General features: G+C 45.9%; 1 protein-coding gene across 3 annotated transcripts in view; it reads left to right on the top strand.

Annotated features, from left to right (window-relative positions):
- The window catches only part of HSF2BP (heat shock transcription factor 2 binding protein), an 87,438-nt gene that overhangs the window by 28,289 nt on the left and 35,135 nt on the right, over nucleotides 1–24,014 (top strand). For all 3 annotated transcript variants that reach the window (XM_019963581.2, XM_070795578.1, XM_070795586.1), the window contains exons 7-8: nucleotides 8,203–8,320; nucleotides 23,626–23,729. In XM_019963581.2, the coding sequence (XP_019819140.1) occupies nucleotides 8,203–8,320; nucleotides 23,626–23,729 (222 nt within the window). The remainder of the gene's footprint in view (nucleotides 1–8,202; nucleotides 8,321–23,625; nucleotides 23,730–24,014) is intronic.

Below are 24,014 nucleotides of genomic sequence, written 5' to 3'. Positions count from 1 at the left end.
TGAATTGCAGCATGCCAGGCCTCCCTGTCCATCACCAACTCCCAGAGTTCACTCAGACTCACATCCATCAATGTGCTATTGTAATTAAAGAATTCCAAAAAATCTAAATTGTCTCTTTAGTGAGTTTTCCCCAAAGATTATAGTTACGATTAGATAGAATTCTAATGGCAAAACTGCTGCAAAGGATAAAGCCAAAGGACTAAATAATTAATGCTAATATAGTGGAACATGGTATATACTAGTGAGTATTAAGGCTCTTTGTTCTGAAGTCAGTGAAATAGTTATAGTGCTATGACTTACTTTTTTACATTGTTCTTTCATCTGCTGTATGCTATGCTCCTCTTAGGGTGATTCTCTGCTCTTAAATAGAGGGGAAATGTTATTTTTCCTCATCTACTGAAATCCTAATGCAGTGGATCTCATGTAGACAATTTCTTCATAAGCCCTTAAGAGCCGGTGATATTCTTCACGGGCAGATGTTGAGACCCGGGTGTTGTCCAGTCCTGATTTGGCCTTTGTCTGCTGGAGGACTGCCTCATGCACTTTCATCATAGCCTCTTCAGCTGGTTGAGGCTTGCACTGCTCCACCTTCTAAAATTGCTGTAAGATATCTTTTCTTCTTTTCTTTTTTAAATAAATACTTAGGTATTTGGCTGCCCGAGGTCTTAGTTTAGTTATTTGGTGGCACGTGGGATCTTTAGTTGCCGTGTGCGGGATTTAGTTCCCTGATCATGGGTGGAACTTAGATCATCCGCATTGGGAGTGTGGAGTCTTAGCCACTGGACCACCAGGGATCCCTGGGGTCTCTTTTTTAGCAGAATGTTTAATACTTGCAAATTTGATGATTAGATTTTCTGCTGTGTGCAAGTGACTCCAAAAGTCTGTGATGTATGTGACTTTCCATTCTGCTGAATTGTGATTTTGAATTGCTTCAATTGCCAGCTGGTGTGCAGTGGTGAGGTCGTGGGCCAGTGGGCAAGGCCAGCCTGTTGCTCAGCAGCCAGGCTCAACTTGGCTTTGTTTTTCCCTGCCTGGAGCGGCTCACTTAGGAGCCCTCATGAAGAGTCAGAAGCGGGCGTGTCTGCATTGCGTTCCCTTACAGGCTGATGACCGTGATGCAGTGCTTACGCGCTTGTGTTGGCGTTTACTGCTGCTCTCCTGAGGCCTCGGGGCCTTCCGTGTCTCAGATCCCAAGACTGTTCCACGGGGAGTAGGCAGGACAGCAGATGCCTTGGTTAGCTGTCAGATAGATCCTCTGTCTTTTAAACTTACCTGTGGGAAATGCTCCCATTACAGCTTTTCTTTTCACCTTGTTGCAGTCCTGCAAGTTTTGACAAATGCATGCAGTCACGTTACCACCACAGTGAAGACATGGAAAGGTTCCATTTCCTCCCTCTTGTCCCCCCGCTTCCTCCCCGTTCCTTTTGCAGCCCACCCCTCCGCCCACCATCAGCACCACGCAGCTGCTCGTCTGGCAGTTTGCTGCACCTTTTAGCTGAATTTTCCTGGCTGGCCTGTCTGGTGTCCAGTGTCCACCCTAGGGGAGCAGGTGCTGGCCTCCCGTTTCTCCTTGCAGCGCCTGCCTTTTCCTATTTTTTCCTGTCAGTCGGTTGATTCTGCAACCTCAACTCTGATGTGTTCAGGATAAGTTGTGATTTTTCAATTATCTACCTGCCTCTTTTTAAAGAATGGAGGTGTCGCTCTTTTCAGTTTACTGTGTCCTAAGCAAAAGCTGGCTGTCAGAGATTGGTTTAAACTGTGAAATTAGTGAATTTTTCTTATCCATAGTCACTGTTGTTCATAATAGGTTAATAGTAACACAAAGTATGGATTTTTAGGCCCAGCTAGTCCACTTCCTGGGATGTCAGTTCTCTGGACTTTATTTCCTCTTTATTTTTATAATGCCTGCTCAGTACCTCACACAGTGTTGTGCATGTTACTGAGCTTTGGGTAAGTGGCAACATATTGTAACCCAAGGTCTTGTTTAACAAAGGGTGTGCGGTGGTTTTCTACAATTTTATAAGTGGACACATATAGAACTTAAAAGGAGATGGCAAATTGTTATCGCAACCCTGTGAAGGTTAACTTGCTTAGCTTACAAATGGAAAACTTATTTTTCTGACTACCTTTTCTACTTTTTGACTATTTGGAAGTTATAATTGCACTCCTTGTCTCTAAATTCTGGGTTTATTCATTCAAACAGTGTTAGGTAATGATTGTTGTTTAGTCTCAAGGTCGTGTCCAACTCTTTTGTGACCCTATAGACTGTAGCCCACCAGGCTCCTCTGTCCATGGGGTTTCCCAAGCAAGAATATTGGAGTGGGTTGCCAGTTTCTTCTCCAGGGGATCTTCCTGACCCAGGGATCGAAATCATGTCTTCTGCACTGGCAGGTGGATTCTTTACCACTGAGCCACCAGGGAAGCCCTTAGGTAATGATTAACGAATCAAAATTTCTTTTTTTTGCCATGCCTCATAGCTTGTGGCATCTTAGATCCCCAACCAGGGAGGACCCGGGCCCAGCAGTGAGAGTGCCGAATCCTAACTATTAGACTGTCAGAGAACTCCCCCAAGTTACTTTTTTGGTTGTTGATAATTTGTGGCAGGACTGGATCCAGCTCATCTGTCATGGACGTAATAGTTGCACAGAGCTTATAGCAGCACGCCCTTGTGTCAGTGACCAGCGCTGCTCCAGGCCCCTCTGTGCTTCTGCCTCCTGATTCCCGCCCTCACGCGCTTGCACTGACACAGGGGAGCAGAGTCCAGTTCCTCTTCCACCGCTGACCAGCCCTGTGCTCTTTACACTGTGACCCCCAGCTTCGTCTTCTGAAAAGAGAGGCTTAGGCCCCCAGATGAGGATGAAGGTCTGCCCCAGCCCTGGACTGCGGGTGCTCTGAGAAAGGAGGCTGTGGGCCTTGCCTCTGGGATCAGGTGGTGGCCTCTGAGGCCAGTTAGCCTTTGCTGTGTGCCATGTCCTTGAGTAACTGTCCCTAGAGCATGTTTCTCAGCTTCAGCAGGAAATTCTCTGTTTGGGGGTGTTCTTTGCATTGTGGGGTTTAGGAACATCCCTGCACTCTGCCCTGAGAGTCCAGGAGCAGCCCCTGGGGTGACAGCCAAGAGTGTCTCCAGTGGTTGCCAGGTGTCTCTTGGTGGCAAAATTGTGCTCCCTTGCCACTTGGAGAACCACTGCCCTGTATCATGGCCTTAACCTGTCTTATACACAGAAAGTTTATGATAATCTGGGATGTTAGAGGTAAATGCAGAGAGCTGTTTTGACATGCTGAAAACTGTTTTGGTTTCTGTGTCCCCTGGGCGTGAATCTGACATGTTTGATGTCATCTATCTATATAGAGGTCTTGCTAATTCAGGAGAATTTGATACCTGTTATCTACAATATCCAGTTAATCACAGACATTGTCTTAGTCGTCTTTCAGTGGTTTGTCTTGGATAATTGGGGATACTTTGTAATCTCTCCTTAGATAATGCCCTTCCTTCAGTTGACAGAGTGTGACCAAGATAAGGAGCTGTTGTTTTGTGGAATTGGAGTGTTTCCTTGAAACTCATGTCCCTTTTGTAGCTGGCTCAGTTAAAAGATAAGCACAGACAGTTCAGTTCAGTTGCTCAGTCATGTCTGACTCTTTTGGGACCCCATGAACCACAGCACACCAGGCTTCCTTATCCATCACCAACTCCTGGAGTTGACCCAAACTCATGTCCATTGAATCAGTGACACCATCCAACCATCTCATCCTCTGTTGTCCTCTTTTCCTCCTGCCCTCAATCTTTCCCAGCATCAGTGTCTTTTCAAATGAGTCAGATCTTTGCATCAGGTGGCCAAAGGATTGTAGTTTCAGCTTCAACATCAGTCCTTCCAATGAACACCCAGGACTGATCTCCTTTAGGGTGGACTGGTTGTATCTCCTTGCAGTCCAGGGGACTCTCAAGAGTCTTCAACACTGCAGTTCAAAGCATCAATTCTTCGATGCTCAGCTTTCTTTATAGTCCAAGTCTCACATCCATACATGACTACTTATAGCCTTGACTAGACAGACCTTTGTTGACAAAGTAACGTCTTTGCTTTTTAATATGCTATCTAGGTTGGTCATAACTGTCCTTCCAAGGAGTAAGCATCTTTTAATTTCATGGCTGCAGTCACCATCTGCATTGATTTTGGAGTCCAAAAAAATAAAATCAGCCACTCTTTCCACTGTTTCCCCATCTATTTGCCATGATTTGATGGGACCAGATGCCATGATCTTCATTTTCTGAATGTTGAGCTTTAAGCCAGCTTTTTCACTGTCCTCTTTCACTTAGGCACAGTCAGTCTTAGAGTTTTCCAGATTGATGGAATGTAAGAGGAGGACTGTGAGATTGAGGACGGGAGGAAAAGGAGACAACAGAGGATGAGATGGTTGGATGGTGGCATCAACTCAATGGACATGAGTTTGAGCAAACCCGGGAGATGGTAAAGGACAGGGAAGCGCCTAGTATGCTGCAAAGAGTTGGACACAACAATAGAACCTTTCACTGATAGGGGCTCTGGGATTATAGTTAATTTTGTGGTTGTTTCTTGAATCATACATAGTATGGGCAAATAATATTCAGCTTGGTTGTAATTTGTGTGTAGGAGAGTTTTCTAGGACTCTAAAAATTTTCCTTCTGTAGTGCCTATCCATTTCATTTACAAAATAAACGCCTATCTGTTAAACTTTGCAGGAGCTGTGTCCAGAGAGCAGGGGTGATGATGGTCCCAGAATGACAGTTAGAGATTGGGAGAAACGGAAGGTGCTTGGAGTCTGTCTTTCCTGAGAGTGCAATTGAGTGTTAAGGGAAGGAATCTGAACAAATAGAAAGAAAGGAATTACACTTGTAGATGGGCTGTTGGAAAGTCGGGGGATCTGCTTGGAGCTCTTTAATTCATGATGGGTCAACAGGTGATAGCACCTGGCTGGCAGCAGAGCTCTGCCAGCATAGGCCTGGCCCTTGATTTTTCTTTGACTGGGTGCCCTAACAGTCTGAACACACACTCTTCCATGGTGGAAATTTATCTAACCCAGTGCAGTAGGTTGAGCATCTTTTCATGTATTCGTTGGCCATTTGTGTCTCTTCTTTGGAGAAATGTCTATTTAAGTCCTTTGCACATTTCAAAATTAAGTCATTTGTTTTTTTATTATTGAGTTGTTAGAGTTCTTTGTATATTCTAGATACCAGCCCCTTATCAGGTATATTATTTACAAAACTTTTCTGTCATTCTGTAGTTGTCTTTTCGCTTCTTGGTAGTGTCCTTTGAAGCACAAAAGTGGTACCTTTTTGATGATATACAGTGTATTTATGGCACCCCACTCCAGTGTTCTTGCCTGGAGAATCCCAGGGACGGGGAGCCTGGTGGGCTGCCGTATATGGGGTCCACAGAGTCGGACACGACTGAAGTGACTTAGCAGCAGCAGCAACAGTGTATTTTTTTCTTTAGTTACTTGCTTTTTTGTTGTCATATATAAGAAGTCATTGGTTTAATTCAAGAATATGAAGATTTACCCCGTGTTTTCTTCTAAGAGTTTTATAGTTTTAGCTCACACATTTGTCTCTTTGATCCATTTTGGGTTAATTTTTATGTATGGTATAAGGTAGGGGTTCAGTCTTTTTTCTTTGCATGTGGCTATCTAGTTGTCCCAGCACCATTTGTTGAAAAGATAATTCTTTTATCCTGTCTCCATTCAATTGTCTTGATCCCAATTCTTGAAAATCAGTTAATCATAAATTTGAGTGTTTATTTCTGGACTCTCACTTCTACCATTGATCTGTGTTACTATTATTATGTCTGTACCTTATTATGATTCCTATTATAAAAAATAAGACAAAATAATTACAAGGTAAAGCAAAAGTATCATACATAATACCCCTCAACTTTTTATATTTTTTATCAGCATATGTAATTCACACTAGTTTCATTTCTTAAATTATATAATTACTATGGTAACTTCTAGAAGTACCTATAAACTTTGAAGAAAAATGAACCTAGAGGAGAAAAAAACGTGCAGTTTAACAGAAAAGTAAACCAGCAATCCTTCACAGTCCTAGGGCTAACTCACGTATCGCAGATAGACTGATAATTCCCGGAGCTGTCAGTGTAGAACTTTGTTGACATTTATTTTACTTCATAGTTGCTCCTTCACCTGTGCTTAGTGAAAGGGAGGATTGGCCTTCACCCTTACAATACTGGATACGTGGGAAGGGACCTCACGCGCCAGTAAAGTTGCTGCGTCTTGTCGGGTGGTGTTGCTTGCTCTGGTACAATGTACGTTTTGCTCTAACTTTTTTCTTGAGTGACATGTTAGTGATGTTTCTGTTATCTGTTGCTATGTAACAGACTGCCCCCAAATCTTGTCATTAAACACTACCAGTCATTTATTTCTCTCAAGAACTTGCAGTTTGCTCTGGACTTGGCAGGCAGGATCTGCTGCTGCTCTGCTCTGACTGGGACCTCAGCTGGGCTGACTCACATTGCTGTGGGTAGCACAGCGGGGGGTGAGCAGGACTCCTCCTCTCCTTGTGGCGTCTCGGGCCTCTCCATGGTATACTTGAATGTAGTTGCATCTCAGCAAGAGTTAGATTTCTTTCCTAGCAACCAGGGCTCCCAGAGCAGCTGGCAAGGGACAGAGGTGGAAGCTGCCAGGTTCCTTCTGTCTTGCCTTGAGAGTTGTGCAGCAGGTGGGTTGCGTTCTGCTGCTCATACCCAAGTCAGGAACAGCACAAGGCCTGCAGACCAGAGGCATGGTTTGTTGGCAAGTCATCTCTGGAAACTACTGAAGTATGTAGCTAGAACGTGTGTTTCCTTTCTTAATATGAAGAATGTCATCTCCAAAAACTTCCTTAGAATGACTTTGAGTTTATGATGCCCAATGCTTCATTTCCCCCAAGGTATTTCTATAGTAAAACTAGAGTGTTTCTTGTGATAGAAAATATAGGCATCAGGTTCAAATTTATTGAACAAATAACATCACATTTGTCAGTGAAGGGTCCTGTCTTCAGTAAAGTTATCGCTGTCATGAAATGATATTCCAAATTAAATAGCATGAGGCAATTATGAGGCAAAAATTGCTGGAATACCAAGCAAAAATGGGAACAAATCTGTTAGGTTTAGGAGACTTTAATATTCTCGTTTGATCAGGAATGTCCAGTGTCTGGTTCCATAGGGTTGGCCTGGTAGCATAGATGAAATTTATATTCTGCTATTAGATAACAGTTAATCAAAGACAGAGCAAGTCAGTGATAGAATTTATCCTCCATTCTTGATAGTTACTAGCAAACGAAAAATAGAACAGTTTCTTAAACTTGTAGAGGATCTTGCCAGAACCGTCCCGTGAACACCACACTTAACTGGAAGTGCATCTGGTGAGGCCAGAGGCCTCCGGGTGCCGCTGCCCTGTGTCTCCTCCAGCCAGACCGGCTCATGTGGGTTAGGAATTTCAGTCACTCTGAATCATGCTTTATTGTTAGACCTAGCCAAGGAAAAATCATACCGGCACATAAATAAATATTCTGGATTACTGACGTGTCCTTGTAGGTATCTGGGAGTGTGACGGAGCCAGTGTTAGCTCCACAGTGTCCCTGGGGAGGCAGGGTGATGACTTGGTCTGGTTTCCTTGTTGGTTCTGTGGGACCTCAAGCATGAAGAAAGGTGACACTCGCTGACCCACAGTGGTGTGTACAATTTATAAAAAAACTTTTCTTGTAATCAGTTTTTGTCCTGGTCTCTTTTGACCTCATGATTTCAGTTTGGTATTCTAGTTTAAAGTCCTCAGGATTTCACTCCTAGGGTTGAAGGTGTATTTTAGTGTCCTTGGTCCCAGATAAAGTCCCCAGCCCCGACCTTCTGTTTGGACCCTGACCGCTCATAGCTGTTTATCCAGTATTCCGGAGCCTGGTGTCCACTTGCTGTGCTGTGGCCAGACTGCACCTGTATTTAGACCCAGCGCTCTGTTCCACCACCCAGCCCTTTGCTAATCACAGTGGACATTGCTCACCTTCTTACGACTGCTCTGCTTCTCAGTTACCCTATTCTGGCTGTTGGCTCTGTGGCTAACTATTCTGCGTTCATTAGGTATGTTAGAAGAAAGACAGCAACACTCCTCTGTCTTGGATAGACTTCTCTAGGTTTTGAAGTAGCAATGATTTTGATGCTCTGTGTCCTCTTTCTGTTGCAGATGTAGCCGCCATAGCCAGTGGCCGTGAATTCCTGGTTAACTCGAGTCGGGTGCTCCTGGACACCATACTGCAGCTTCTAGGGGACCTGAAGCCCGGACAGTGTACCAGACTCAAAGTGTACGGTGGCTAGTATTGAAAAGTTCACGTTTATTTACATATGAGTTAGAATTTGCTGATTGGGCCTCTTTTTCAAGCAAACACAGTTAATTTAGCTATAGGTCTAAAAAATAGAAGAAACAAATTTCCTGGAGAATTAAGGGATGCACTCTCTATTTGATACTATTTTAGAAAAATAATACAAGCAAAAGGAATCTTCCTATCTCAGGGCAATCATTGAGTCCCAGATGCTGTCGTGGGTGAACTTTAGACTAGGTGATGGCTGTGGCAGCACCCCACTTCCAGGGACCAGAACCTGGCCTCACTTTCACCTGTGTGTGACCAGTTACTACGCACGGAGTGGTTGAAACAACACCTGCTTCAGGGTCTGCAGGTCAGAGGTTTGAGTGCGCTTGCTTGGTATCCCAACAGGGCCTCACGAGGCCCCAATCAAGGATGGTCCAGTTGGGTCTCTTTCCAGAGGTTCTGGGTCAGAGTCTGCTTCCACGTGCATTCAGGTTGCTGGAGGAACCCAATTCCTTGTGTTTATAGGAGTCTGGTCCCTGTATCCTTGCTGGCTGTCAGGTGGGGCCATGTTTAGCTTCCAGGGGTGATTGAATTCCTTATCACCTGACCCCCACCCCATCTTCAGATCAAAGCAACTCCCTGAATCTTACTTCACTTTGAAACTTCTTCTATTTCTTCTTCTCCTACCAGCTGGAGAAAACACTATGCTTTCGATGGGGTCATAGGTTTACATTTGGCATAGCTGAATAAACTCCTTTTTGATTAACTCAGAGCCAGCTGATTAGTGACCTTAGTTGTATCTGCTGAGTCTCACTGCCTGGACCAGGTGACTTAACACGATGTTGTTGTGGTTTAGTTGCTAAGTCATGTCTGACTCTTTTGGAGTCTGCCAGGCTCCTCTGTCCTTGGGATTTCCCAGGCAAGAATACTGGAGTGGGTTGCCATTTCTTTTTCCAGGGAATCTTCACAACCCAGGGATTGAACCCACGTCTCCTGCACTGACAGGCAGGTTCTTTACTGTTGTGACACAGGGAAGCCCAGCTTAACATGACCAGGGTGTTACGTGTTGGCCGCAGAGATTAGGATAGGAAGCCTTGATCCATTTTCAGATTCTGCTACTGCACCATTTATTTTGGGTGTTTGCTTTTACTTCTTGGAGCTCTTTATTTAATAGCTTCTTTAAGTCTTTGTCAGATACTTCTTATATCTGTGTCATCTTGGCTTTGGTATGTTTTGATTCTCTTGTTCCACATGAGTTGGGATTTTTCCTGTTTCTTTATAGGCTGAGTAATTTTTGGATTGTATCCTGGACATTTGAATATTATGCTTTGAGGTCCTGAGTCTTGCTTAAATCTTATGGGAAATGTTGATGTTTTGTTGCAGCAGGCAGTCAGCCTGGTTGGGGTCAGGTCACAAGTTCTGACCAGCCTTCTCTGTTTATGACTTCCATGTCAGTTCCATTTTTTGTTGTTGTTTTGGTTTTAGCCACATTAACGTGGCTTGCAGGATCACAGTTCCCTGACCAGGGATTGAACCTGGGCCATGGCAGTGAAAGTGCTGAATCCTGACCACCAAATCCTAACCACTCCCGTCAGTTCCACTTTTAAGAGGCCTTGGCAGTGCTCTTGGGTCTGCCCCTCTCATGTGTCCCTGTCCAAGACCTGGATGATGTGATGTTTTAGTTCTCAGAGTCTAGTACATGCTGCTTATGATCAGATCCACACATGCATAGCTGGGGTGAGGCCTGGAGTCTATAGGCGACCTCGTGGGGTCACATTCCTGAGCTCCTAACTCTCCATGATGTCTTGGTGCTTGTTTGTTCTCAGGAGCCCTCTTTAGTCCTTCCCCTGGAAGGCTGGTTCTCTGTGTCCTGAGGTGTCACATTCCTGCACTGTGCCCACACCCAGGGCAAGTGCTGGAGTGAAGAGGATCCCAGTTCCTTTGGGTGGTGAGGATGATTCCCTTCCCACAGAGTCTGCGTTACCCGAGGGCTCCCACCGCCAGCCTGGTCAGTGCTCCCCCTCATCTCCTCAAGCCTGAGCCCTGGGCTTCTACTGGCATGCTCTGTGTGGGTCAGGGCCACCTTGGGCTTGGGGGCTGAGTGGTGAACTGCTGGTTTGGTGGTTCTTACAGTTATGGTCTTCTTCACAATCCACCTGCTTCTGTTTCCTTTTCTGGGGCCTAACCTAGCTGCTCCTTGTATTCTGTCCAGAGTTTATAGCTGCATCAGAGACAGCGAGAGGGCGGGTGTGTTGACTCGGTCTTCTCTGGAGCAAAGCTCTCCGGTCCACCTAAGTGTGTGTGTACATGAGCAGTACATGTAGTACAACGTGACATGTAACTTACCTAGTGGTGTGTGTATGTTTACAAGTTGTATGTGGATCTTCTTACCCTTGTAAGTATTTTGCATCAAAGACAATGTAACGTTTGAATTATGTTCTCACTATGGATGGACATGTATCTTATTTTCATGTTTTACTCTACAATGTAATGTTAAAGTGAAAATCTTTGGCAAACATGTCCTTGCTAACTTGTGTGAGAGTTCTTTGAAGAGTTTTCCCAGAAGTGCAGTGTTTGAGATAGAGGACACGCACATTCAGTTTTATGAAGTGCTGCCCCATGGGTCACCAGAGTGCACAGTTGCACACACACTGCACAGAGCTCTGTCTTCCCACTCCCTCGTCAGTTCTTCATGGTTCTGTTCTTGTAAAGAACACTCATGTTATCTCTGTTTCTGTCTTTAGGTTTAACTTACCAGTGAGGGTGTGACTCTCTTCACATGTTCATAGCATGAGTTTTTTTTCCATGAATGCCTGTTGCCCATTTTCTGTTGGGTTGTCTTTTTCTTAATGATTTGTTATCATTCTGTTGTCTCCTGCTTCTGTGTCTGTACACGGTCAGTGTTTGCAGGGCCAGCCAAGCCCCTCCTCCAGTTTCTGTGGCATGGTGTGGGGCCTGGGTCTCTTCTTGCCTCTCTGGATCTGGTGTATGGAACCCTCTGCCTCTTCGTCCTGATGGGCTCCTGTCCACTGCAGCGGGAGGTGGGAGGACTGCCTGCAGAGACGTTTGCTTGCTTACTTGACAGGCTTCCTTCTGACTCCTGAGCACAGCGTGAGCAGCTGTCAGCCTCGAGCCCTCTTGGGGTCACTGAAGCAGGTCCCCCGCTTGGTTCTCTCCAGCTGCCTTCTGATACGCACACTGTCACCCACATCCTGCATCGCTGTTGAAGTCCGGCCCCAAGTGCTCTGAACTAGGACCTCTCGTTCTGCAAGCACTTCCTTTGCTTTTTGACCTCTCCTCGACTTGACTGCATCTTGCCTTTTTCTTGGGGATTTTACTTTCCTTTCCACCTTCGTGATCAAAGGCTGCTCCTTTTCAGCAGCTTGGGTACCTTAGAGCCAGAGATGGGGATTAAAAAAAAATTTTATTTAGAGCAAGTTTTTAGTTTCACAACAAGATTGAGAGGAATATACAAAACTTCCCCATAAACCTCTGCCCCTGCTCCACATGCTGCTGCTGCTGCTGCTGCTAAGTCGCTTCAGGCGTGTCTGACTCTGTGTGACCCCATAGATGGCAGCCCACCAGACTCCTCCGTCCCTGGGATTCTCCAGGCAAGAACACTGGAGTGGGTTGTCATTTCCTTCTCCAATGCATGAAAGTGAAAAGTGAAAGTGAAGTTGCTCAGTTGCGTCCGACTCTTCACGACCCCATGGACTGCAGCCCACCAGGCTCCTCCGTCCATGGGATTCAAAAGTACTGGAGTGGGGTGCCATCGCCTTCTCATCACGGCTCTCCCAATTATCAACATGACTCATGAGAATTTTTTTTTACCAAGGCTGAACCTGCTTTGATGCATCGTAATTGCCCAGAGACCATAGCATATGCGTGTGCGTTCGCTCCAGCTGTGGTCCATGTGTGGATTTGGGCAGATATGTCATGACCCACGTTCACTGTTATAACAGCGTGCAGAGGGTCCTGGACTTGGTCCTCGTGTGCATTGTCAGCCTATGAGGTGGGCAGCTCCGTCTCGGTCCTCAGACACGTACTGCTGTCCTGTTCAGCTCCTTCCTCCCTTTGCCTCCAAACCTTGCTGAGACTCCCGCTCCGCACTGCTTTTCTCTCCTCCAGTCACTCCATTGGCCGCCCAGCTCACTTGGATCCGCTGGTGAGGCGTGTTGGGGTTTCCTTTCCTCTGTCAGCGGCCCCAGGCCCCTCCCCACCATCTCCTGAGTGCTGACCTTGGACCAGCTGTCAGCTGCTCCCTTCCTGGTTGCCGTGGTGCTGGAGGAGGTTTCCAGATGCACAGTCATGCTGGTTCACCCTCCCCTGGTCCTGAGCCCTCTGCAGCCCTCATCTGTCCTTTATTTCCCTGCAGCATAGGTGTGGGGGTCCCAGCAGGTGCCTTCCTGCCTGCTCCCCAGGGAAACCTGAGGGGCGTGGCCTGCGCTCATCCGCCTCACTGCCTCACTCTTCACCCGCCTCACCAGCAGTCTCTCACGTGGCCTTGTGGGGTTGGGGGGCTTTCACTAGCTGCCCTTTTGCTTAGTTGCTCTCTGGGACTTTGCTCAGTTAGGTGTCGTCTCTTGCTTTGGCATCTTTGAGTTATCCTCCCCACTGGCTCCTTCTCAGCCTGTGTTCTCCCAGCTGTGCTCTGACCACTGTCCATAGGACCCTGGGGTTCGTATTGGCCAGCTCTGCTAGGACCTGGGTGGCTTTGACTTTTCCACGACATGGCACATCTTCCTGGGATGAAGGGCTGGTTCATGGCACCGTGTTCCTTTTGCTTCTCTTGAAGTCCCCATGGACCCTGGGGGTCAGTGGCCATATAACAGACTTGACTCTCCCCAGGGGCCCCTCTTCGCTGGCAAATGGGACGTTGTTGTGACTTGGCCTCCGTGAGTTCTTTCAATGTTATGTCCTCTCAGGCCGTTTAATTTCTTACTAGCTCCAGTTTATCTGCCTTTTTTTAGAAGACCCTTGTTAAACTCTCCAAGTCTAGAAACTTCTGACGACATCTGGTGGTTGGACACCAGTGGGCCCTGGGGCTTTTCAAGGTGCTTGTGTTGATGGCAGGGTGGCGGGGTTGCTGTTGGCTGTATCGTTTAAGCCTCGGCATCTGTACCTCCAAGGGTACACCTTCTTGCTACACCAACCAGGACTGTGTTCTCTGTTGATAATTTTTACATCCTCATCAGCCTCTTTGGCGTCTGCACCATGTGGCCAGTTGATAGGACTGTGGGCAGCCCCAGGCCGGCCCGAGGCCAGGCTCTGTCTGTCAAGGCTGGGGAAGTGAGTTCTGGCAGGTGGTGATGAGCCACTGGGTTGGGGGCGGATCCTGCCCACCTCTTCCTCATGCAGCCAGCCCTCAGGGTGTGAAGTGTCTGGAATTTCCCCATCCTCACAGCATCAGACCTTACCCTTCCATCTCCAGCCATGGGGCATCAGCCTGGCACGCAGAGTGCTCAGCACAGGCAGAGTCTGTGCCCTGATCTTGGGATTGCTGGGGGCCCCCAGGCGTCGTGCCGGCCCTGGGTCTGGCAGGTGGACCCTCCGAGACTCCTGGTTGTGTCTTGTTTGCCCACTGGAGTCACCTGACACTGGTGCTGCCACTCTCCTTGACGCTCAGTAAGAGCTGGAAAAACTTGTTTTGTGTTTCACATTGGAGATCTGGATTTCAGGAATTAGGGTTACTTCCAGCCTTTTAAACTGTCCCCGGAGTCTTTTATACACAACTGTCTTATTGCCCAACCTTCATTATGATTTTACCAGTCCTGTTGACACAAGCCATAGGAAGCTTTCTGAGCTCTTGTTGTCTTTGCTTCTTAGGGTCAGTGTGGGAGCCAGACCTGCTGAGAGTGTCATTGAATGGGTTGGGTAAAGTCCCTGCTGGAGAGAGGGGGCCACTGGGGGATGAGCAGGAAGATGGAGAGAGGGAAGTCCTGGGGGGTGAGCTGGAGGGCAGTGGCAGAGAGGGGTAATAATAATTCTTCAGCCACTGCTTAGTTCTCCATAAGGTATGCACACCCTCCCCGCCCACCCCCACCGGACCTGGGGTTCGGCTCCATGCAGTAGGTTTAATCTGTAGCAGCACTGGTCACTGATACGGCATGCTTCACCATGCAGGGGCCCCTGAGCGCACAGCATGTGGGCAGCGGCTCTGCAGAGTGGGCTTGAGAAATTCCTCTGGGGATGGGGTGCTTGCTCCCCCTGCTTGCAGTTACTGTTGGTTTATACCCCCAGCTGTGGGCTGCCCAGTTGTTACCAACAGTTTAGTGAGGTAGAAGCCCCGCTTAGGACGTCTGTCAGGTCCTGTGGTGCAGAACCAGCTCGTGAGCACCGCAGGAAGACCCGTCCCTGCTGTGTGACCAGATCAGTCCTACTGCTTGTCGAGTAGGGGCAGCTCCAAGTGGCTGTGTCAGCCCTGCAGATCGGAGCCTCAGCGAGTGACGATTCACTGTCAGGACTGAAGGGCTGACTTTGCCTGTAGACACCCAGCCTCCAAATGGGAAAGAACTGACCTGGGATAATCAGAATGCAGACTGTACTTCTTGGAAGGTGATTCTGGAGGCTTTTCCATAAAACGTCTTAAAACAGTAGAGATATTTTAGAACTGAGTTTAGGGCACTGAGCTTAGAGAGGGAGCTCTGAGCACACACATCAGGGTGTGTTCAGTGCTTTGTCATCGTCTTCCGTTCACTGTAAGCTTCTAGACAGCACAGGCTGTGTCCTCAAGGCCTGGTACACAGAGGTGCTCAGTGAATGTTGCTGAATGAGCAAATGAGGGGCAAATACTCACTTTCTGGGTTATGGTCATACTTGTTTGTTGTTAGAAGTTATACAATGTGTTACTGTGCATTCGGGTGGCCTGACACCTCTTCACTTAGGAGTGGCTTGATGCCAATTGAAAAGAAATCTTCAAACATGATCAGGTTTCTAAATGGTTTTCTAGTCAAAACTTTAGTAATATGGGATGGTAGAAAAGTTATCATTAAGGACATTATAAATAATTGATCATGATGTTGGTTAACAGTTAAATGTTTTGAAAAGAAAGGTATGTTTTAAAGACAAAACTTAAATATATTCAAACTCCTTAATTTGGCGTTATCAGCATTTCCAGATATTAAAAAGGTTAACCAACTTCTGAAAAGTTTATGTCCAACATTTCGGGTCTGGAACTAATATATATTATTTTCTAGGCAGCAGAGCTTTCAGCCACAAAATGTTTACCATTTGTTGAGACTACATTAGAGCCTGGTAACCAATGCTGAGTATAACCTCAGTTCTTTTGAAAGGCATTTTTAGGGTTTTAGCCTATCAAGTTTGATCATTCTATGTATATTAAAGAAACAAGCAGGGCTTCCCTGGTGGCTCAGTGGTAAAGAATTTGCTTGCCAATTCAGGACACTTGGGTTGGATCCCGATCAGGGAAGATCCTGCATGCCCCAGAGCAACTAAACCTGTGCGCCACAGCTGAGCCCGTGAGTGCCCAGGAGCCACAGCTACTGAGCCCGTGAGCTGCAGCTGCTGAAGCCTGTGTGCCCTAGAGCCTGTGCCCTGCAACAGACGCTACCACATGGAGAAGCCTGCACACCACAACTAGAGAACAGCCTCCAGTCATTGCAACTAGAGGAAAGTCCGTGCAGTAATGAAGACCCATCAGAGCCAAAAATAAATAAATACTTACTAAAAAAAAAAGATCAGATCAGTCGCTCAATCGTGTCCGACTCTTTGCGACCCCATGAATTGCACCACGCCAGGCCTCCCTGTCCATCACCAACTCCCGGAGTTCACTGAGACTCACGTCCATCAAGTCAGTGATGCCATCCAGCCATCTCATCCTCTGTCATCCCCTTCTCCTCCTGCTCCCAATCCTTCCCAGCATCAGAGTCTTTTCCAATGAGTCAACTCTTCGCATGAGGTGGCCAAAGTACTGGAGTTTCAGCTTTAGCATCATTCCTTCCAAAGAAATCCCAGGGCTGATCTCCTTCACAATGGACTGGTTGGATCTTCTTGCAGTCCAAGGGACTCTCAAGAGCCTTCTCCAACACCACAGTTCAAAAGCATCAATTCTTCAGCGCTCAGCGTTCTTCACAGTCCAACTCTCACATTCATACGTGGCCACAGAAAAAACCATAGCCTTGACTAGACGAACCTTTGTTGGCAAAGTAATGTCTCTGCTTTTGAATATGCTATCTAGGTTGGTCATAACTTTCCTTCCAAGGAGTAAGCGTCTTTTAATTTCATGGCTGCAGTCACCATCTGCAGTGATTTTGGAGCCCAGAAAAATAAAGTCTGACACTGTTTCCACTGTTTCCCCATCTATTTCCCATGAAGTGATGGGACCGGATGCCATGATCTTCGTTTTCTGAATGTTGAGCTTTAAGCTAACTTTTTCACTCTCCACTTTCACTTTCATCAAGAGGCTTTTGAGTTCCTCTTCACTTTCTGCCGTAAGGGTGGTGTCATCTGCATATCTGATGTTATTGATATTTCTCCCGGCAATCTTGATTCCAGTTTGCATTTCTTCCAGCCCAGTATTTCTCATGATGTACTCTGCATATAAGTTAAATAAACAGGGTGACAATATACAGCCTCAACGAACTCCTTTTCCTATTTGGAACCAGTCTGTTGTTCCATGTCCAGTTCTAATTGTTGCTTCCTGACCTGCATACAAATTTCTCAAGAGGCAGATCAGGTGGTCTGGTATTCCCATCTCTTTCAGAATTTTCCACAGTTTATTGTGATCCACACAGTCAGGTATTCCCATCTCTTTCAGAATTTTCCACAGTTTATTGTGATCCACACAGTCAAAGGCTTTGGCATAGTCAATTAAAAAAAAAAAACAAAAAAACAAGCCTGTATTTGGCTTTCTCAGTAAGAAAAAGGTAAATAACAGTGCACTTTGGGGTAGAGGAGGTGGTCAGTTCCTCACAGAAGACGTGCTGAACTTCATGAATGTGGAGCAGATCCTTGACGTCAGCCTCAGAGCAAATCATAACCATGACGAGATGCCATTTCATTCCATCTCAGTGAAAACAGTCTTGAGTCTGAATTCTGAGCTTTGGGGAGGACATGAGTCCTGTCTGCTCTGTGGGTGGGAGGGAGATGAAACGGCGGGGCTGAATCTGTTAGCTGTATGTGCCTGGGACGGATGATCCACTTCTGCATACCTACTCCAGGGAAGGTGCTGCCCATAAACCCCATGACAGGTGTGTAGAAACGTCACAGCACACAGCAGCAAAGTAATGAAACCTCTGTCAGCTGGAGAATAGATAAACAGATTGTGACAGTATGCGGGGACACAGCAGTGAAAATGCATTTGAGCCTTTCAGATCAACCCAGCCAAACTTCTCGTGGTGGTGGGGACCATCAGAGCAGTCAACTGCTGCTGGTGCACATGCAGAGAGCAGGATTGGTGGGGTCCACGTGTATGTCAAGGTCTGTGGAGATTCACACCTTACTCCCACATCAGGTGAGGATAGTGGTCCCACCTCTACGAAGTCCGAGTTCAGATGGAGTTCACTAAGGGGATTTGCTTTTTTAACCAGGGAGGTGGATGTTGTTCTTTTTGTGTGGCTTCTATGTTACATAGTTCAGTTCAGTTCAGTCGCTCAGTCGTGTCCGACTCTTTGTGACCGCATGAACCGCAGCACGCCAGGCCTCCCTGTCCATCACCAACTCCCAGAGTCCACCCAAACCCATTTCCCTTGAGTCGGTGATGCCATCCAACCATCTCATCCTCTGTCGTCCCCTTCTCCTCCTGCCCCCAATCCCTCCCAGCATCAGGGTCTTTTCAAATGAGTCAGCTCTTCGCACCAGGTGGCCAAAGTATTGGAATTTCAGCTTCGAAATCAGTCCCACCAATGAACACCCAGGACTGATCTCCTTCAGAATGGACTGGCTGGATCTCCTTGCAGTCCAAGGGACTCTCAAGAGTCTTCTCCAACACCACAGTTCAAAAGCATCAATTCTTCGGGACTCAGCTTTCTTTGTAGTTCAACTCTCACATCCATAAATGACTACTGGAAAAACCATAGCCTTGACTAGACAGACCTTTGTTGGCAAAGTAATGTCTCTGCTTTTTAATAAGCTATCTAGGTTGGTCATAACTTTCCTTCCAAGGAGTAATTTTAATTTCATGGCTGCAATCACCATCTGCAGTGATTTTGGAGCCCAGAAAAATAAAGTCTGACACTGTTTCTACTGTTTCCCCATCTATTTGCCATGAAGTGATGGGACCGGATGCCATGATCTTCGTTTTCTGAATGTTGAGCTTTAAGCCAACTATTTCACTCTCCTCTTTCACTTTCATCAAGAGGCTTTTTAGTTCTTCTTCACTTTCTGCCATAAGGTGGTGTCATCTGCATATCTGATGTTATTGATATTTCTCCCGGCAATCTTGATTCCAGCTTGTGCTTCCTCCAGCCCAGCATTTCTCATGATGTACTCTGCAGGTACTTGAGTAAAAAAATACCTAAAGGAAATCCACACTGATGCTGAAACTGAAGCTCTAGTACTTTGGCTGCCTGATGGGAAGAGCTGACTCACTGGAAAAGACCCTGATGCTGAGAAAGATTGAGGGCAGAAGAAGGGGGCAACAGAGGAAGAGATGGTTGGATGGCATCACTGACATGAGTTTGAGCAAACTCGGAGATGTGAAGGACAGGGAAGCCCAGCGTGCTGCAGACTGTGGGGTCACAAAGTCAGACGTGACTGAGCTACTGAGCAACAAGATTTTTAGGCTCAACCTGAGTGAAGCAGGGCAAGTCAAACCAGCATTTAACTAATCAGTCACTGTGTTCCTCTTTAAAAACTGATGGGCCTCCAACTATGAGTTTCTATCTGTCATTCAGTCTGAAGTGTCTGTATTGCTCTGCCAGTTACTTCTTTCTCACACAACATATGCAGCCTTTTCTAAGAAGTTTATTGCTCTTTGATCCTTAGAATTATTTGATTGTGCTAATTTGGCTACTTTAGATTTTAGTCAGTTTTGGGTGACTGATGTGTCATGCCTCTGGTTTGTTTTTATGGCTGGTTTCTTTGGAAATCCTGGGTGTGTTCTTCGTTGCTTCCAGGTTACAGGTTACCATTTCTTTTACAATGAAGAATAAGGTAGTTAGTTGCATCACTTGACTTCTGGTGACTCAGCTTTGGACGGCAGACTGTCTGGAGGGCTCTCGGGCCTCTTCCTGGGAGAGCCTTCTGCTTCAGATGGAGAGAGGGCCTTTTCACTGCAGAAGAGTTACTCTTGTAGTGTGCAGGTTACTCATCCTTTATCTCAGCCTTGCTTCAGTCCTTTCGCCGTCAATGGAGGATGTGTCTCAGTCTCGAGACTTTGGAGACAAGGAAATTTGTAACCTATCTTCTGCTTAGGTTCATGGGAAAAAACAGAATTTGCCTATTTTTTTTGTCATTGGAAGAAAAATGACTCCCAGTATTGCAGTACTTTCGGAAACTACATTTCCTTTTAATACTGAAGTACCAGAAGAGTAAGATCATGGCATCCGGTTGCATCTCTTCATGGCAAATAGATGGGAAAACAGTGGAAACAATAAGAGACTTTGTTTTCTGGGGCTCCAAAATCCTTGTGGATGGCGACTGCAGCCATGAAATTAAAAGACCCTTGCTCCTTGGAAGAAAAGCTATGATAAGTCTAGACAGTGTATTAAAAAGCAGAGACATCACTTTGCTAGCAAAAGTCTGTATAGTCAAAGCTATGGTTTTTCCAGTAGTCATGTGTGGATGTGAGAGTTGGACCATAAAGAATGCTGAGCACTGGAGAACTGATGCTTTTGAACTGTGGTGTTGGAGAAGACTCTTGAAAGTCCCCTGGACTGGAAGGAGATCAAACTGGCCAATCTTAAAGGAAATCAACCCTGAATATTCACTGGAAGGACTGATGCTGAAGCTGAAGCTCCAATACTTTGGCCACCTGATGTGAAGAGCTGACTCATTGAAAAAGACTCTGATGCTGGGAAAGATTGAGGGTGGGAAGAGAAGGAAGAGGGTGACAGAGGACGAGATGGTTAGATGGACGTGAGTTTGAGCAAATTCCAGGAGATAGTGAAGGACAGGGAGGCCTGGTATCCATGGGGTCGCAAAGAGTCGGACACGACTGAGCGGCTGAACAATACCAACCAGAGGAGTGAATTGAACGGAAAGTCTCTTTTGACCTGATTGTTGGAAATTTGATAGATTATTTACAGTACTTTTGGTTGGAGTAGAAACGTTGGAACAGAAAGCATTTACATGAGAACTAGTGAGTGGTTCAGAGTTTGTTGTTTACTAAGTGGTGCTGTGACCTGGGAGCGGTCTGGTCTTCAGTGAGGTAGCCTGGCAGTAGCAGGAGGTCACGTGGTGCTGTGGCTGTTACGTTTGCTCCATTCTAGCTTCTTTGGCATGGAGCTGATGATGACCAAGTGTGAAATTTTAGAGATAGTTGTCAGTTTGTGTTTTTGTCACTTTAAACGGAGTCAGTGGAAGAATTTCAACTAGACGTATTATCTGGGGTTTGCCCCACACTTCAGTCACCACCCAGATGTTAATAGCCTTTTAAAATCTAGAGAAGAAAGAGTGGCTTGTTTTCTTTTTAGGCTCTAAAGCACTGCTTGGCAAGCTTTCCCCAAAGGGCCAGATAGAAAAGTTTTAGGCCCTGTGGGCCATAGGATCTCCATTGCAGTGACTCAGCCTGCTGCTCTAGCCGGAAAGCAATGTGGGAAACACACTGGAGTCTGAGGAGTTCCAGCCGTCTGTGCTGGTGACCTGAACATTTCTCTTCTTGAGATTCTGGATTAGAGAGCTCAGAAAATTCTAAATACTGTGTTGAATCAATCTTCCTCATGAATACATTATTTGAACATCTCTTAATAACTCATTAAATGAGTTACCAGTGTATAGATTTTGGATATGTGTAAAAGTTGTCAGGAAAACTTGCAAAGATTTGTAATTTTGGCTCATTGTGTGGCCTGCGAGGTGGCAGAAGATGGTAATTTGAGAACTGGGCATTGCTATTCTGAAGGAGGAGAGGACAGACTGTCTTGCGTGCTGCCCTGCTAGGCTCTCGATCGTGTGGAGCTTGTTCAGTTTCCATATGGAACTTTGCAAGTGCTTGTCATGTCCCAGGAACTGCACCAGCCTGTGTATCTATAAAGACCCATCAGCCATGAAGCTTGCTTTCGACAAGCCAAGTTGAGTGGGGAAGCCAGCTATTTTAACAGGAAACTGTAATACACATTTCCATGGCATCATGTATGCATATGCCATAATTTATGTAATTAATCCCTTAATGGGCCGATCGCAATCCCCGATTCTCCTTTTGCCTCAGGCTCCATTAGATCTTGGCACAGTACTGTCACTGATCTCATCTTGATATTAAATTTTGATACATTGCTTATTATGGAATTTTTGCAATAGTTTTGACTTGTAAAAGCTGCATTACAATATATTTTAAAAACTTTGATTAGTAAGCTTTTTTGGCACCCCATAAATTTGCATCCAGAACACACGCCTCGCTCTTCGCCCGCTGGTCTGTGGGTTAAGTGTTCAGTTGTACACACTCCAGACACTTCGGGAGCAGGCTGTGGGCTCTGATTCCTTTTTCTGAAGAGAACCAATGTTTGTCCTAACTACCTAGTTAACTCCACCTGACTTCTCCACTCTGGCTCCCCATAGGCAGTCAGCAGCCAGATCTGTGCCTCCATCTGTGGTTTTCTTCTTCTTCTCCACCGGGCTCCTTACTGTCTGCCTTGTGCAGTGGACGGTTCAGAGCTGGCCGTAGCCTGGGCAGATCTGCACTTGAGCCTTAGTGCTCCCCTTGTCCTGGAACCTGCCTTTCTCGACTTCCTCTTTCCCAGCTTCGTTCTGTTTGCTGTCATTTCTTTAGCTTTCTTTTCTGTTCAGTATTTTTCCTTTCCCAGGTGTCAGTTACCCTTGAGTTTTACAGTTTGATTATTAAAGTTTTCTTCTATATTCTGCTTGGTTCTCTTTAGAGCTGCCTTTGTTGTTTATAATCCCCAGTAACTCCTTGATCTCGTTTTAAATTTCTTTTTGAATTATTTAAACCTGTTAAACACAGCTGTTTTCTATTTGGCAATTAATAGGTGTAGTGTCTGAGAATTTTTTTTTTTTAATTCTGGCTGTCATTGGTTCTTTGTGCTGTTACTTTAAGGACTTATTGTTCACGTTTTTTGTGACTTTTTTTGGGAACTTGCAGTTGTTAGCAGTGTGTTTGTGGAAACTCTTTGGCGACCCAGTCGAGGGCCCTTTGCTTTAAGAGGCTGGAACAGCTCCTGTCCCAGGTCTACTTTCTTATCAACTTGTGGATTTTCAGGCCATACAGAAAGTATGCATTCATGCCAAACTTGGCAGTTCACTTTCTTCTGGCTTCCTGAAGCGGCCTATGCTCTGAAGCCCTGTCTCGTGTTGGTCAGAGGCTCTTCTTTCTGTCCCTTTGCACAAAGGCACTGACACCGATGCTCCGTGTCTCTGGAATCAGCCATCTTTAGGCCTTCCTGAATTTGAGCTCTCATTCAGTTCCTGGTAAGAGATGGTTTCCCTTCATTTCTTGCAAGCCCATTCGTTTTCAAGAGTTTGCAAAATATTTGTATAGCCTTTTCTGCTACTTTGCAGTATGAAGTTTTGGGGTTCTCTCTATTCTGCAATACTGTCAGAAGTCAATCCTATAGCTTTCCAGTTTTTATTTGGCTCTGTATTACTAGTTGTGGTCCGTTCCCAAGACCACTTGTAAAACCCTGTTTAACTCCAGGTCAGTAGGATTGTCGGGTGTTAGCGATGGTTGGATTGTGTCTTTCTTCATCCCTAAATGGTAGATTAAACAGGGTTGAATGGCCTGACGCGGCCACCCAGACTTCATGGGTAACATTCATTGACTGAAAGGTAGGATTAAATTTTAAACAGTGAATTGAACCTTTAGAGTACAGTATACTTAGGAATTGAGGGTTGCCGGTATGTAAATGCAGGATTGGTAATAAAAGGTTCATAAAAGGTAAGTACAGCTTTGAGGTTTCCTGTGCCCTCATTTGTGTCTCTTGATTATGGAAGTTCATAAAAGGTGGGATTACGTGGCACTGTTGTTCCTCCCTTTCATGAAGCCTCACAGAGACAAGTATTATTTTGCATACCTTCTACTTACTATGCCTGTCTTCCAGATAGTAGAATTGGGTATCTCAAGTGTAAGGGCTCCCCTAAATGTGTTAGGGTCCTGTGAACCAGGAGATACATTGAGGGTGAAACTCTGTTGGGGGGCCAGCATTTCAACACCATTCTCTTTTATATTTCAGGTTAATGCTGATGTCCCTGTACAACGTGAGCATCAATCTGAAAGGCTTGAAGTACATTAGTGAGAGCCCAGGATTCATCCCTTTGCTGTGGTGGCTTCTGAGTGGTAAGGAGGGGGTCTACCTGTAGGTTCCTCGTGCAGCTGGTGTACCTGTTCCTCCGTGGCTGGAGGGAGTGGTAAAGTAGTAGAAGTGAGAGTGGATTATCCCAAGATGTTACCAGTTTTTTAAAAAACAGATTTTAGATTACAGAAAACTCCCTGGTGTGCTCAGTTATTTCTAGTTCTGATTCTGAAGTGTTGCTTTCAATTTAGTTGTGATTCTGTGACACAGAGAAAAATTACCTAATAAAACAGCTAGTAAGTGGCAGTAACCTGTTGCTTTCTTTGTGA

Source organism: Bos indicus, chromosome 1, assembly GCF_029378745.1.
Source record: "Bos indicus isolate NIAB-ARS_2022 breed Sahiwal x Tharparkar chromosome 1, NIAB-ARS_B.indTharparkar_mat_pri_1.0, whole genome shotgun sequence".
NCBI lineage: Eukaryota > Metazoa > Chordata > Mammalia > Artiodactyla > Bovidae > Bos > Bos indicus.
The sequence above is the reverse complement of the archived record's forward strand: the minus strand, read 5'-3'. Positions and strand labels throughout refer to the sequence as shown.